Raw genomic sequence first — 16,171 nt, forward strand, 5'->3', positions numbered from 1 at the left:
CCAACCTGCCTCCAGAAACCAGGAGCTTTTTGATCCAATAGTAAGGTGCATTTTTTCACTTTTTTTTTTTTTAATTGGGAAGTGAGATATACAGAGAGGAGGAGAGACAGAGAGGAAGCTCTTCCATCTGATGGGTCACTCCCCAAATGACTGCAACGACTGGAGCTGAGCCGGTTCATAGCCAGGATCCAGGAGCTTCTGGGTCTCCCATGTGGGTGCAAGGTCCCACAGCCTTGGGCTGTCCTTCTCTGCTTTCCCAGGCCACAAGCAGGGAGCTGGATGGGAAACAGGGCTGCCAGGAATAGAACCGGCGACCATTGGGATCCTGGGCATGCAAGGTGAGGACTTTAACCACTACGCTATCACATCAGGCCCAGTAAAGTGCAAAGTAATCTTTGGTCTCTAATCAACAGAATAACAGTCTTAGGAATGATATTTAAATTGTATTTAATTAAATAGAAATCACACACACTTCCGTGTTCTTAAATATATTTACTTCATATTCATGAATGAAATAGAAGCTGTCACCACTCCATTCTTCATTCCAAGTGTTTGGACAAGTTTAAGCAAAGAGCAATGACTAAGAAGTCCTAACCACAAAGCTGTAACACTTCGAAAATGTTTCAAGCTAACTCCATGTGGCAGTTCAATATGAGCTGCCAGACTGAGTGCAATTAGTCCTTCAAGTGCAGATAACACGGGTTCCTTGGGATCCGGGATGCCCAGCAGCTCCTCCCACTGGTTTCCCATCAGTTGGCGTGGGCAAGTCTGCTGTCAGCACCATGGAAGTTTAACATTGTAGTCACCAGCTCCGGGAGGTCGAAATCGTGCTTCCAGCCCCAGTCCTTCCGCGCATTGCTATCGTCGAAGTTCATTGGCCAACTATCCGCTAGGACAAGAAATGCAAGAGCAACTCAAGTTAGCTGAGCTCCAATTGGCCAAAAAGGTCTACAGCATTTTCTAGAAGGTCTATCATATACAAAATAGGACGTTTTGTCTAAGTCTTGCAGGAACAGCTAGGTACGCACACACAGTCACCTGCTCCAGACGGTTTATTCCGCACCTCTACCTTCAGGCACTGTGAATTTTACATATTAAAATACCATAATTTTGTAAGGACAGAATCTTACACTCAAAACCAGGCTCTGGGCTACCAAGTGGCACCAGTATGGTATCTAAAAACCTCCGGATACTCTATCAACTTGTCTCCACTGCTCCTGGCCTTCTGGGTAAACTATCCGAGCAGTGAGATGCTGGCAGGCTGTTTGCCTGGAATGGAATGGCATCCATTCCCCAAATCAAAGCACGTGCTGGTTCTGACGCAACACTGGCTTCTCCCAGGACCCTTGGAAGTAAGCTGTGCTCTCGTCATCCCTTCCAAGGTATGTGCCCTCCTGACCTCACAGTGCTGGCAGAAGCTGCATTTTTGCTTTGAAAATGCTGGCCGGGATGTGCACTGACCTATGGCCTGGCGAACTGGATCCACGTTGTAGGTGATCTGGAATTCTGGCACATGCTTGAGGAGCTCCTGGGCCAGCTCCTCTGGGGTGAAGCTCATGGCATTGACGTTGTAGGTCCTCATGGAAAGCGACTCTGCGGGCGCCTCCATGACCTCCAGCGTGGCCCGCAGGCAGTCATCAATATACATCATGGGCAGCCGTGTGCTGGCTTTCAGGTTGCACTCGAACTTGCCGTTCTTGGTGGCATCATGGAAAATCTGCACAGCATAGTCTGGAAAAGAACCCTGGTGTCTGTGGGCTTTCCTAGAGTGGTGAGTGAGCCTTTCAGGTGGAGCCAATGGTTCCCATGTGTGTTCAACTCAAAACCTCTTTAGACTCCTATACATGGAAGTTTCTTAAGCCAAAGTGACTATGGTGTTTGTAGTAATACTGTGTTACATAGTGGTCACTGAGCATCATTTTGAAATATTTATTTTTTTTCAGATTTATTTTGTTGCTTTGAAAGGCAGTTATAAAGACAGGGGATAAGGATAGATATCTTCCATACACTGATTCACTCCCCAAAGGGTCTCAATGGCTCTGAATTGAGCTGATCCAAAACCAAGAGCCAGGAACTTCCTCTGGGTCTCCCACATGAGCGCAGGGGCTCAAGCACTTGAGCCATGCTTTGCTGCTTTCCCAGGCACATTAGCAGGAAGCTGGATCGAAAGCAGAGCAGCCTGGTCTTGAACCAGCACTCATATAGGATGATAGTACTGTAGACAGCAGCTTAACCCGCTAAGCCACAGCACTGCCTTTGAAATACTACATTTTAAAAGAACAGTAAACCTCTGTATTGCATATTAATATATATGATGTCTTATGTGGGAAGGAATCTGTTTCCCAAACAAAAAAACTTTTTACTGAGAAGGGCTGATTTTGCATTTTGAGACACTCTAGCGCCTGGCTGAATAGAAGACAGCTGGAGCCTCCCGTCTGCGCTCAGCCCCTCGTAAATGCAGGAGGGAACAGGCAAACAGCAGCTCAATACTGACATGAAAATGGTTTTAACCTCCGGGACCCCTTGCAAGGGTCTTCAGGATGCCCAGGCGTCCCCAGGCCACGTTTGAGGAAGCATCTTATTAAGGCCAGAGCTTTTAGAAAGGAAAAGCCAAAGCCCTCTCCAAAACATCCTCAGATCTTATTGAACATCTTGTGTCTCAGGATTTCTGAGAGGAGAAAAATCCTTAATGTGGGACTTACTGAATGTAATGCATGTTGAAGCCCCAAATCGTAAGTTGGGTTCCATTTAAATATGTAATGAGCACTTGTGGAGTGCGCCTTAAGTCACCTCTTCCTCCTGTTAAGAAGCAAAGCCTCGGGGTGGACGTTAGGCCTGGTGGTTAAGCCACTGGCTGAGACCCTACACCTTCCAGCTCTGCTCCTGGTTCTAGCTTCCACTGAATGCAGGCCCTGGCAGGAGACAGGTGATGCACCAAGCACTTCGGTCTCTGCCACTCACAGGGAGACCCAGACTGAGATCCTGCGTCCCTGGTTTGGCCCAGCCCAGTCCTGGCCATCGTGGGCGATAAGCCAGGAGATGAGGGATCTGTCTCTTTCTCTCCCTTCCTTTCCAATTAAAAACCAAAGGTTACCAAAAGGATATTCTAAGAACATATTGCTGCTGCTTAGGGGAGGCGAGAGACCCTTCTGTCCCAGGAGTAAAGGATTTGCTGGGCAACCTTGTGTCTTATTCCAGCACTGACAAAGGGCTGATGAGTGCTGCCCGTGATTGTTTGTCAACAGGGTTCAGAGTGTTTTTCAGATACACATATGGAGGGCGTGTAGGACTCCACTGGCAGCTTCACTCCCCGCAGAGACTTCTGTTAGCAGTAAGAATGCACAAAAGAATCAGAAAAGCTACACTTACCAGTTGTGCCCCCTCCAGGTTGGGAATCTGCCGAAATGATGCCAGGATACCTCAGGCACCGGAAATCTAACCCGTACCGGTAATAATAGTACTGTGAAGAGAGAACATACTCGAGAAAAAGATTGTCAATTAGAGCACTATGACAAAAAAATCATTTTCTGAAACATGACTTTATATTAAAAACAACAAAAGAGGAGAGTTTAGAAGCTTTTAGAGTCATTCCCTTTAAAGATTTATTTTTATTATTTTTTCATTGGAAAGGCAGATATACAGAGAGGAAAGACAGAGAGGAAGATCTTCCATCCGATGGTTCACTCCCCAAGTGAGCGCAACGGGCCGATGCTATGCCGATCCGAAGCCAGGAGCCTCTTCCGGGTCTCCCACGCGGGTGCAGGTTCCCAAAGCTTTGGGCCGTCCTCGACTGCTTTCCCAGGCCACAGGCAGGGAGCTGGAAGGGAAGCGGGGCTGCTGGGATTAGAACCGGCGCCCATATGGGATCCCGGGCGTGCAAGGCGAGGACCTTTAACCACTTGCGCCACCGCGCCGGGCCCGAGTCATTCCCTTTAATAAACAACTTTTTAAAAGTGTTTGAACTTTGGAGAGCCACCATGTTTGTGACACAGCAGCACTGCAGTCTATTGGGCTACTATAGGAGTTTCCAAACTTGGGAGAAAGCAGTTACTGCTGGCTGCCTGCAACAGTTCTGGGTGAGCGTGGTGCTGGGATGCAGGCTTGGAAGGGGAAGGGTGAAGGCAGCAGGTGAAAGGGCAACATGAAGAATGAGACACCAATGACACTTTACCACAGCTATACAAAGAATAGTAAGAATATAAAACCACAAAAGGCATTCATGTGTTTCCATAACTGCCAATACCAGCAGCCTTTAAAAAACAAACAAAAAAATACAGGGGCCAGCATGGTGGCATAGTAAAAAAAGCTAAGATGCCAACAATTCATAAGATTCAAGACCTGGCCGCTCTACTTCTAATCCAGCTCCCTGCCTGGGAAAGCAGAGGATGCCCAACTGTTTGGGTTTCTGTACCCACGTGGGAGACAGAGGGAAGACCCTGGGCTCCTTTCTTCAGTCTGTCTCAATCCCAGCTGTTACAGTCATTTGGGGAATGAACCAGCAAATGAAAGACCTCTCATACTCTTTCAAATAAAGAAATAAATCTTTTTTTAAAAATGGTATGGCAGAAGGCAGGTTGCCAACGAAGCAAGGGAGCCATTTAGAGAGAGCAGGGGCAGCTGAGAATAGCTGTGAAAAGTGCCCCCGTCACCAAGTTCTTCAGGAGCCACAGGTGCCTGGCCAATAGCAAACACAGTGAACTATGCAAAGTATCTCTGGAGAGGGATCCATCAGCGCTTGAGGTACAAAAATGGAAGAGAAACACAGTCTTCCTGCCCAGGGTACATGCAGCAACCTTGTGGTGCTCACCTCTCCCATGAGCTCAGCGTGGACCTTGGACACCCCATAGATGGTCCTGGGTCTCTGAATACAGAGGTCAGGGGTTGGGTTCCGGGGAGAGGTGGGGCCGAAAGCCCCGATCGTGCTAGGGATGAACAGTCGCAGCTTGTGTTCTGCCGCAACATCCAGAATGTTGTGCAATCCTGAAATAGACAGACATAATCATAATCTGTTTAAAAAGATCTTGTCAAAGAACTGGAAAAACTGGAGAACAGATCGCCTTGGGCTGGAACCACACACTCACCAGTGATATTCACGTCTTTTGCCAAGGACACGTTTGCTTCCCCTACAGCGCTGAGCAAGGCGCTATAATGGAAGAGCCAAGTGATGCGGTTGTTGACCACAATCTCGCGAAGGTTCTTGTAATCCAAAATATCGGAGTAAATACATGGGCCTGTTGAGGGGCACAGACAGAGTGGAACCACAGATGTGAAGAAGTTTGGGGACTGAATAGCTAGAAGAACACTTCTCCCCCTTCCCAACTGACTTGTGCGGTTCCTTGATATCTATTTGTTAATTATTCCATCTGGACACCATGCAGCATTTTTCTACTTGAAGGGCTAACAGACAGCAATGCCCTATGAGTACTAACGCCTCCATGAGCCTGCAACTGTCCCACAGGCTCTGCCCCTATTTCATGGCCACACAGCCATGGATACAGGTTCCGGATGAGGACACCGAGGCACAGACCGGTTGAGCCACTGCCTGGATCAGGCTGGAAGTGGAAACACTGGTTTCACAGGTTTCTGCCTCTGAAGATGGTGCTGTTAACATTAACCCTACAGATATAGAGTCATCTCACTGGGCCTGAAGATAGCATATCTTAAAAAGAAATAGGGAAATGCGTTTATTTATAAACTTCTCTATGGAGGAACCACATATCATGAGCTCATTCTTTTGCTAGATGTGGAGCCAACAGCACGTTGCTGCTCCACTGACAGTGAGCCACAAAGGCCAGGAACTGACCCAGGATGGTAACCTCTCAAAAAGGATCAAAGCTTTTGTTCCAAGGATATTAATCCAAATATTAGAAGGTACCATCACCAAACTTCACTTCAAGCTTAAAAGAATTTCCAGGGCCCGGCGCGGTGGCGCAAGTGGTTAAAGGTCCTCGCCTTGCACGCACGGGATCCCATATGGGCGCCGGTTCTAATCCCGGCAGCCCCGCCTCGACTGCTTCCAGCTCCCTGCCTGTGGCCTGGGAAAGCAGTCCAGGACGACCCAAAGCTTTGGGAACCTGCACCCGCGTGGGAGACCCGGAAGAGGCGCCTGGCTTCGGATCGGCATAGCATCGACCGTTGCGCTCACTTGGGGAGTGAATCATCGGACGGAAGATCTTCCTCTCTGTCTCTCCTCTCTCTGTATATCCGCCTTTCCAATGAAAAAATAATAAAAATAAATCTTTAAAAAAAAAAAAAAGAATTTCCAGTGTTTTAAAAATTTTTTTAACAGTTTTTAATATTGTTTATGTAATTGAGAGGGATGCATACCCATGTGGGCCTCTGATTAGGGAGGGGAAGGTGGAGGTATAAAGGAAGTTGGGTGAGAAAAATGTTCCAACTTTTTTCCCTCCTGTGTCCACTGTGGGGGCTGGGGAGGAGGCCACTCCTTGCTGTCAAACTCCTCTGTGCTTGTAACCACTGAACAAGCAGCAACATGAAAAACATGCAAAATATTTTTTAAGATACACTGTAGGTTAGAGAAAACAAAAACATTTAACAAGTTAAAATACGTTTAAGGGATGTAACTGCCTTGATTTCTTTCTGTGCTTCACTGAGAGTTATACGCTACTACATTCTGTGAGTTCCCTAATTAACTGTATTTAAGATTCAAAGTAAGAACAAGGGCCCTCAGTCTCTTACCGCTATGGAAGACATGATCAGGGGGTTTCCTTATGTCAGACAGAATCACGTTGTCCTTCCCAAATCGTTTCCTGGGGGGGATAAACAAAACACCCAGTTAGCAATGTCTAGGATACCACAGGTTCGACAAAATCCCATCTTTTAAACAGAGCTGTTAATTTCTTGACATCTACAAATCTCTTCTCATCCTTGACAGACATCTTTAGCTCCTGCCTCTCTCATGTCCAGGCTTCTCTTTCACTGCCCATCTCCCTGTCTTCCCTTTCTTCCTTTTCAAAAATTTTACTTACTTTTCTCTATTTGAATGGCAGAGAGAGAGAGAGATCTTTAGTCACTGGTTTACTTTCCAAGTGCGTACATCCGCCAGGAACCTAGAACTCAAGTCACCCTCAAGGGTGGCAGGGCCCTAGCCATTACCCACAGTCTCCCAGAGTTCACATTAGCAGGAACCCAGAATTGGAAATGGAGTTGAGACTAAAAAATAGGAATTCCTCTACAGGGTGCAGGTACCCCATCTGGCAACTGACCCAAAAGCCCACCCAGTCCATCTTCTCTTTCTATTTGAGTCCATGATCAACTTTAGGCTTGCCACCAGTTTCCTCTAGTACACCAGGAGTTTTTAGTGCTCTCCAAATCTCACATTGTCCTTCTATGCCTGCTTCCTTCTCCCCCCAAAACAATGAAGAACCAAGTGATTCATTTGGAGTTGTGTCTCACTTTTCCAAAGTCGGAAAGAGAGCAAAAGACTGCAGAGCAAAGAGCCTGCAGCCAGTGTGTGATGTTCAGAGGGAAACAGCCCAATAGAAACAATGATTTAGGTATCTTTAGAGAAGTTAAGGGCCAAAGCGAGAACAGATGACTAAATGGTACCAAAGACAAGCTTGACAAACTCATAAATAAGATTTTACATTTCTGGTTTTAGGGCTCTTACCTCAAAAGTTTAGCAAGCCCCACTCCTAGCTGGCCAAGACCTCCTAGAAGAAAAACAGTGAAAGTTTAACCCACATGTAACAAGTTCAATTATTCCCAGAATGAATAACTTGAATAAGACTATTTTTAATATCAGCTAACTGGAAGTCCTAGATGGAGCTGAATAATTGCTGTTTCATTCACTTCTCAGCAATACTCCAAACCAGGACACAGTTCAACACAGGCCAAACTGGCTCCAGAGATGAAGCTGTCTCCAGCTTGGAGCAGCTTAGGGGACAAGGGGACGCCAGGACATGAGAGAGCTGGGCAGGAATTCACACACGGCTTCCATTATTCTGATGGACTCTGACTCTTGTCTGCCACCAGCGTTCCAAACACCTCAAAACCCAACCCCAGTGGTTCAATATAACCTCTGGAGGAATTCTCCAGAATCCCAAACTCCAAAAGAATGACACTGAGGTATGAAAGGCAAAAGGGGAGGCGACAAAGCAAGAAGTCATTTGAAAAAAGTGCAGATAACTGAATCGACAAGGAGCCATTAGGAGAGTTAAAATAAAAATGCTACCGAGAGAAACAGAGGTGGCAAAATGGTCTAAGCAGGGAGAAAACCAGAGGGAAATCCACTGAGCTTGAGACCTGCTTGCAGCAGGAGGAGAGCAGACAACACACATACAGACTGCGAGGGGATAGAGGATGACAGTGATGAAAATCCGAGGGAGCAATCACACCACAGTGGGCTTGGGCTCACTGCAAGTGCCACACATGTGATGGGGCACAGGGTAGAATGAAGAGGGCACAGAATCAGGCACTGGGGAGCCCTGTGATGAGAAGGATTCATCCAAAGATGATGGATGATAAGCTCAGCAAGGTGCTAACAACTTCCCATCTCGAATTCCCAACACACAAGAGTGCAGTTAACAGTTTGGGATGTACCATATGGAGTTTGGGTGAGGGACCAGGTGAAGGAAGGTATGTGACTCCAGAATCAATGCTCTGGTCTATGCACCTGTCCCATCTGTTAACCTTTGTTTCCTATGCCAGTCCTTACAAGGGAGGGAACAAGTCCACAATAACAACAACACAAATCAGGGAAACCAAGAGCTGGTGATGGCGATGCAGAAAGGATCAAGAGATTCTCAATGCAGAAAGGATCAAAAGATTTTCAATCTCTGAAATGCAGAGATCTTCAATAGGGCTAGAGAAAATCTGTTTTATGTTCCACCTGCTACAGCGAATGAGCAGTATGAGGGAGGTTATGGTTGGAATAACAAACATTCCCAACATCTAGTCGCTCAGAAGCAACACAGACAAGAATCAAGCCACAAATACACAAACAAGAGGAGGATTGAGAGACTAACCTGTAATTAAGACTCGTGGGTGGTCCGTTTGAGAGAAAGACACCGAGTGGAAGTTGGCATCAACTGGGATCTGCCGAGGGGAAATGGCCAGGAACCGGACAGACCCAGTCAGAGGCCAGCAGCCACAGCGTGTGCTCTGCACTGTCTGACCCACCACCTGTCGCAGCATCCTGATGACTGGCATTTGTCTCCCAGGCCCTGCTGGGAGAAAAGCAGCAGAGTTAACTTCATAACTCTTTATGGCTCCAGTTGCTGAACCTCACTGAGATGGGCAGCAAGATGGCTGTGTCTTAGAATTCCAGAAGTGAATTACAGAGAGCGCTGAGCGTCGCTTCTCAGCTTTTTGGCTTAGGTCAAGTGCAGAGCCTGCTGAGCCTGCTGCTAGGAGGCCATCATGTGCCTATTGTGATCGAGGGACCTGGTTAAAGGGATGACGTAAAAATGCCCCTGCAGTGGCCCAGCGTGGTAGCCTAGTGGCTAAAGTCCTTGCCTTGAATGCACTGGGATCTCATATGGGCATTGGTTCTAATCCTGGCAGCTCCATTTCCCATCTAGTTCCCTGCTTGTGGCCTGGGAAAGCAGTTGAGGACAGCCCAAAGCCTTGGGACTCTGCACCCGTGCGGGAGACCCGGAAGAATCTCCGGGCATCAGATTAGCACAGCTCCAGCCATTGCAGCCACTTGGGGAGTGAATCAGTGGACAGATCTTCCTCTCTCTCGCCTCCTCTTTGTATATCTGACTTTCCAATAAAATAATAATAATAATAATAATTTTTTAAAAAATGACCCTGCAGGATGCTGGAACTAAGTGAGATGTGAAACAGCACAGGAGTTCAGTATGCTGAGAGTTGGAACAGCAGTCAGTGGAGGCATAGTTGAGGGTTTAAACCTCGGCTACTACTGTCATGAGTTACCCAGACTGAGTTAGAGGGTCCTTGAGAACCCTGCGCTAATACTCACACGTTATGTCTGGAATGAACAGAACCAGAAAGGAAGATGGGTACAAAGCACAAGTCCTTTGTCTTCCTGCTTTCTTTTTAGAACAGATCTTTTAGAAAAGCCCTTCTCATGTTGCATCCTGAGGACCTGAGTCCTGCCTTCAGGGCTAAGGCTCGAGCACATCTGGCTAGAGACCTCCACTTCCCCCACTATCCCCAGCAACTAGGCAAGCATGCCACACAAGTAAAGCAGAGCCACCCAGATGGCTGTGCTGGTTCTGACAGCAAACTCCCCGTCTCCTGAGAGCCAGGTCTGGCAGGTGGCACACCGACCTCACACATAGGGCAAATGAACTTTCTCTCGGCATCCAACCCTTAGCACAGTTAACAGAGTTCATATTGCCACCCGCTTATAGCTTTCAAAGACAGGAAATTTACAGCATTCACAGGTGAAGCTATTTCCAGTAAATCTTGAACCTGGACTCATCTCAGACACCTAGAGTGGACTTAAGGCAGTTAAAATCAATGATAGCAGAAGCTGACCTAGCAATTGCCAAGGCCAACTTGTAGCATACAAAAGAATACTGTCTTTTGAAAACAAACACTTTCACACCCTTAATGAATCAGGAAGGTTTTGTGTTGTGATATGCTGAGATAAGACAGGTGGAGCCCTGGAAGGTTCTCTCTACATCAACCAAGCATGCAAGGCCCTTCATCCTGGCTCCTGCGCCTCAGAGGAGCTTCCCCCGGCAAAGGCATCTCAGGCCTCAGTGCGCAGGGGAAGGGCTGGCAGGGAGGTGTCCAGTGTGAGCCATGTTGGGGACATCAACCCAGGGGCCACTGTTGGCATCTGAGACCAGGTAAGAACTTTGCTTCCTAGAGTTACTTATTTCACTGAGACCAGGTGAGAACTTTGCTTCTTGGAGTTACTTATTTTACAAGTTCAAAGGTTCAGAGAGGGAGCCTAAAAGTCTGGATTGCCCAGGACAACACTGGAAACTCAGAGACAATTCCCAAAGCAAAATACTAGCCAGAGTTGAAAGTGCATGTCCCTTTGTGTGTATATTTAAGCCCGAGGAGACTAGAATCAGAAAAAAACACAAACCCTGAAGACATAAAACAGTTATAATTCTACTCATCTTCTCCCACAAGGAGAAGCATGAAGAAGCACTCATGAATTTTGTAATAGAATGGAGTGTGTCTTAGTTCAATAAGTCAGATGGACTCTCTATAATCTGCTAAAACAGCTAACATCTGGTGCACTGTGTGTATAGGCTGGCAAGTTTTCAGGCACGAAGGTGTTCTGTGGCAACAAGCACCCTTGGAACTCAAGCAGGAAGTGACTCCACCACCTCTGTAACAGAATGGCCTGATAAACAATGTGTATTAAAAACTTTTTAAGATCTTCCATCTACTGGTTCACTTCTATTTCAAATGGCCACAACAGCCAGAGCTGAGCTGGTCCAAAGCTGGTTGCCAGAACTTTCTTTCAGGTCTCCCTCACCAGCACAGGGCTGCAAGAACTTGGGCCACCTTCCACTGTTTGCCCAGGCACAAGCAAAGAGCTGAATCGTAAGTGGAGTTGCCAGGACACAAACCAGAGCTCATAGGCCTGCTGGCATCATAGTATGCAGGATTGACCTGTTGAAGCACTGCACCATGAACAAACATTTTTATAAAAACATTTTCCAAAGAAAAACAAAAATAGGGAAAATGCCCCCATTTTACATTTTGGATTTCTTTGATGTTTATCTTAGAAAACAGATGGCTTTACATATCTGCTTTTGCTCTCAATCTGTTTGTTGTTTTGATTGAAGTAGACTAAGAAAAATAACACAATGAAGTTATTGGGAGATGGGATGGTATTTTACCAGCCTTTTCAGATAATTCTTGATATTCATCCCTGATAACACTCCAAAACTCAACATGTAGGAGTTTTTGTTAAAGGTTAATTGCACTGTGTCATATGAAGGGAAGCAACTATACCTTGCTACATTAAAAACCCACTGCTCGGGGCCCGGCGCAATAGCAGCTAATGTCCTCACCTTGAATGCGCCAGGATCTCATATGGGCGCTGGTTCTAATCCCGGCAGCTCCACTTCCCATCCAACTCCCTGCTTGTGGCCTGGGAAAGCAGTCGAGGACGGCCCAGAGCCTTGGGACCCTGTACCTGTGTGGGTGACCGGGAAGAAGCTCCTGGCTCCTGGCTTTGGATCGGCACAGCACTAGCCCTTGTGGTAACTTGGGGAATGAATCATCAGATGGAAGAGTTCCTCTCTGTCTCTCCTTCTCTATGTATATCTGACTTTGCAGTAAAAAGTAAATAATTCTTAAAAAAAAAAAAAAAACCACTGCTCCTCCATCATTTTCCATCATTTGACAACGTCACACACTGCTTTTTTGGGAAAGCACTGATGAGTTATATACATCTTCCATATGTTAACATATGTCACTCTATGACAAAGTCACGCTGGTTAATATCAACACTGACCTCATCAATTTGCCTCCAAGTGCAGGGAAGTTACAGGGCTCATTTGATTGAGGTGACAGCCTCTCCCTGCTCACTTTCTAGAATGTGTCTGCCAGCTATGCCTGGGGACTAACCATCATTTTCAGTCACCCTTTCAAGCAAGGGAATGTTCCTGGAGACAAGTGGGTAAGTTAGCTCAGAATTTGATCAAATGCTTTACTTCACGACACACTTGGATGTGCAATAACAATACTGTATGGGACTTCATTCATCACACAAAACACTAAAAAGATGTGGATTCAGAAGTCAAGAGTTAACAAAAAATGTTGGTTATGACTTTGTTAAGCTGGCCATTTATTTTTGCTTAAAAGAGTATAGAGGTGAAAAATATAAGAACTCCTAGCATAGTCTAGTGCCCTTCCTTGGCCCCCTAAAAACACCGATTTTACTCAGCATTCCCTTTGTAGCATCATTGCAGTTGTTCCAGAATAGATCATGAAACTGACAAAGTCATTCAACACTTTCTCCATGCTGGCACTACTTGGTAATGCTGCCAAACATTCACTCAAAGTATATTCTGGTGCTGATATCAGAATGCCAGCTTAGCAGGAAATTCTTCCACATGAAGAGCCAAATACACTTCTACCGGCAAGGCACTCAGTCGTCATTCAGGTCCGCAGCTGCGTGTCTAAGCTGACACATCACCGCCTCCCTGTGAAGCAGTGCTCTGACCCCTCACAGCACTCCTCCACCTGCACAAGGCTTGCCTTCATGTTGTGCCAGCACTGCAACTTGATAACTTAACCTGCTTGGTGCTTCAGTAGCTTTTCCAATTCTAGTCTGAAAAGCAAATTATTTTTTGGCTTTTCAAAAGCTCCTCTTATCCAAAGTTAAAGCTAACTGCTTTACAGGGCTTGGAATGGCTGGTCTCAAAATGTTGCTCCTGGCACCACTGTACTATTCAACAGGGTTTTATAGTATAAGACGCTAACAGCAACTCAGTAACACCTGACAAACAATTCCATTTCTCGTGGAATTTTTTTTTTTAAAAAAAGATTTATTTTCTTGGAAAGGCAGATTATAGAGAAGAGAGACAGAAATATCTTCCATATCTTGATTCACTCCCCCCAAGTGGCAGCAACAGCCAGAGCTGAGTTGATCCGAAGCCAAGAGCCAGGAGCCAGGAACCTCCTCTGGGTCTCCCACGCGGGTGCAAGGTCCCAAGGCTTTGGGCTGTCCTTGACTGCTTTCTCAGGCCACAAGTAGGGAGCTGGATATGAAGTAGATAGAGCAGCTGGGACATGTACTGGCACCCATATGAGATCCTGGCACATGCAAGGCGAGGACTTTAGCCACTAGGCTATTGTGCCAGGCCCTCTTGTGGATTTTTGCCAACTTCTCTGGAGTATTTTCCTCCCTCCTGTTAGTCAGGGACAACTGATCCACTCTTCTCAGCATTTGATGGCACAGATGGTACAGATCTCAGATTGAAAAATCAAATCTTCTAACAGTCCCTTTTTAAGCTGATGATCTATTCCAGAATATATAAACTTATGTCCTTTTAAAAAATACTAAGTTCAAAACTCATTTTATAATATTTAAAAATTCAGAAAAGTTTTCAAATCAAGATCACAAAGCACACTTACTTTTTTCCCACAGTCAATGGGGGACTTAGATTTTCAAGTAATAACTTATTAAAAGAGAATGAGATTCAAGATAATAGAAGGTATACGTGCAAACAGAGCTACTGTGCATTTGCTGGGTAAGCACCCACTGAGTTCAAGCTGCAGAGTATACATATTTGTAACTTAAGCCTACTGTCTTGGGTGATTCTAGAAACACAGAAACACACAAGCATCAGAGGATCAGATCATGGCAAGTGGTACAGTCCCTAGAAAATTCCACCCCATGCTGGTGTGAGTAGAAATGAAAAAGGCAATAATGTCTTCAACCGCTGTTCGAGACAGTCCTGGCCTCCTGGATCCTAGGGCCATTCTCAGCTGCCCCCAGCTCACCCTCTGAGAACAAGTGATCTAAAGGAATGTGTGCTTTGCCACATGGTTATTAAATTTATAGAGACATCATCAAAGAGTATGCTCAGTATCACCTCCTTAAAGATCAAATGTGAGTTATGGGAAAGGCTTTCTCTCCCAGGCAAAAGCCTATGTTCAAGGGATGAAAAGGGAACAAGTCAGCTGTCGCTCCTGCCCTCATAGAGCAGGTACCCTGACCTGGCACCAAGAGCAGCTGTCAGGTGGGGTGAGGGGAGCGCAGCAATGGAGATGCAGCCGCAGCTGATAACATAACTTTCTGATTGGAGCTGCTGCAAGAATGAGCTTCCTGGAGAAGCCGGCAGGTGGGCAGAGAGGGAGCTGACTTCCACCCACTGGTATGGGGTGCCAGGAAACCTCTTTGCCTCTCCCACAAGATGGTCAGCTCTCCTAGGCAACTCACAGCAGTGTCCAACATGCAACAGTGCTCACTTTGTCTGAGAAAGGCTATAAGCAGTGACCAACCGGGATTTGTCTGTCTATACAATGAAAAGAAGTGCCCTTGTTCTCAGAAAAACAGTACTCCAATTTCTCAGGAAATCTTTAGTCAGTTGTTGTCACTCTGAAGATGTACGATTCTTTTAATAGTCCTGAAACAGAACATGCTGTCTGAAACACCGATGACCAAGAAAACAGGTCTTTCCCCATGGGGCTGTGCCGTCACTCTTCCCTCAATAGTCCCAAAGACTTCACACCACTTCCTGCTCCAACCAATCCCAGCCCTAGAATCAGTAACTAAAGTAATACTTCTAGCTAAGCACAAAAGTGGAAGTACCCCACCTCCAGTGAAATGAGGAACAAAAATGTGGCCCACATATACAATGGAAATCATCCAGGCTTAATTAAACACAAAGAAAATTTGGTGTAGGCATTGCAGCAAAGTTGAGTTCAGGAACTTCCTATGTCAGCCATTCCAGCTCTGCTGCTTGCTCATGCACTTGGGAGGCAGAGGATGACAGCTCAAAAACTTGAGTTTTAGATACCCATGTGAGAGACGGACTGCAGTTCCTGGCTTCTGGCTTCAGCCTGGCAAAGTTCAACTGGCTGTTGTAGTCAGTAGGGGGAGTGAGTCAGCAAATGAAAGATCTCTCTTTTGTCTATGTGTGTGTGTGCCACTCTGCCTTTCAAATCAAACAGTCTTTGGGGGAAAACAACAAAGAAGAAAAGGAAATCCTGACAAACACTCCTGGGCAAACTGCAAAGGCACAATGATAACTGTGACACGAGATTCCCTCATGCGGAAAGTTCATCACCTACCTAAAGTCATTAACTCTCACTGAAACACAAAATAGGAAATTGGTTGCCATGGACTGGGGAGAGAACAGAGGACCCAAGGGGAAAAATATCAGGGTCCTCAAAGTTGAAATTACGTTTAAGAGCACTAAGCTTGAGTTTTGCAGCATGAGAAAGTTTTGGAGAGCAACCATGTGAACACACCTGATGCACAGAAACATGCTCTAAGTTACTTAAAGTAGAGGGGCAGGTGATCAGCACGGTGCTGGTTGCATCCGATGCCTGCATCCCGTTTGGGAGACCCCAGTTTCCTGTTAGTGTCTGTGATGGCAGAGAACAGGCACTTGAATTCTACCTGGGAGATGCAGACTGAACTCCAGGTCCCTGTTTTTAGCTTGATCCAGCCTTCGCTGCTGCAGGCATTTGGAGAAGAACCCGAAACCAGATCTCTCTTTTTGCCTTCCAATAATAAATTTAAACTTTAAGCAATTAT

The 16,171-nt window shown here is 46.1% G+C and overlaps 1 protein-coding gene across 1 annotated transcript; it reads right to left on the minus strand.

Moving 5' to 3' along the window:
- Positions 1-472: 472 nt before the first annotated feature.
- Positions 473-9,171, minus strand: LOC121146799 (L-threonine 3-dehydrogenase, mitochondrial). Its single transcript, XM_040966354.1, has 8 exons — positions 8,988-9,171; positions 7,631-7,673; positions 6,700-6,770; positions 5,082-5,231; positions 4,808-4,980; positions 3,370-3,460; positions 1,462-1,731; positions 473-889 (listed from the first exon to the last, which is right to left on the minus strand). The coding sequence occupies exons 1-8, from the start codon at positions 9,169-9,171 to the stop codon at positions 750-752; spliced, it is 1,122 nt and encodes a 373-aa protein (XP_040822288.1). The 3' UTR covers positions 473-749.
- Between the last annotated feature and the right edge of the window lie 7,000 nt (positions 9,172-16,171).

Source organism: Ochotona curzoniae, unplaced genomic scaffold (genome assembly GCF_017591425.1).
Source record: "Ochotona curzoniae isolate NIBS_2020 unplaced genomic scaffold, NIBS_Ocur_1.0 scaffold_4505, whole genome shotgun sequence".
NCBI classification, from domain to species: Eukaryota; Metazoa; Chordata; class Mammalia; order Lagomorpha; family Ochotonidae; genus Ochotona; species Ochotona curzoniae.

Excerpts from the sequence above, each read along its gene's own strand:
- LOC121146799 (XM_040966354.1), bottom strand. The coding sequence starts at position 9,171 with ATGCCAGTCATCAGGATGCTGCGACAGGTGGTGGGTCAGACAGTGCAG. Across the intron at positions 5,232-6,699 it reads TGATCATGTCTTCCATAGCG|GCCCATGTATTTACTCCGAT; the intron begins GTAAGAGACTGA and ends GCCCCTCAACAG. Across the intron at positions 4,981-5,081 it reads AAAAGACGTGAATATCACTG|GATTGCACAACATTCTGGAT; the intron begins GTGAGTGTGTGG and ends TGTCTATTTCAG.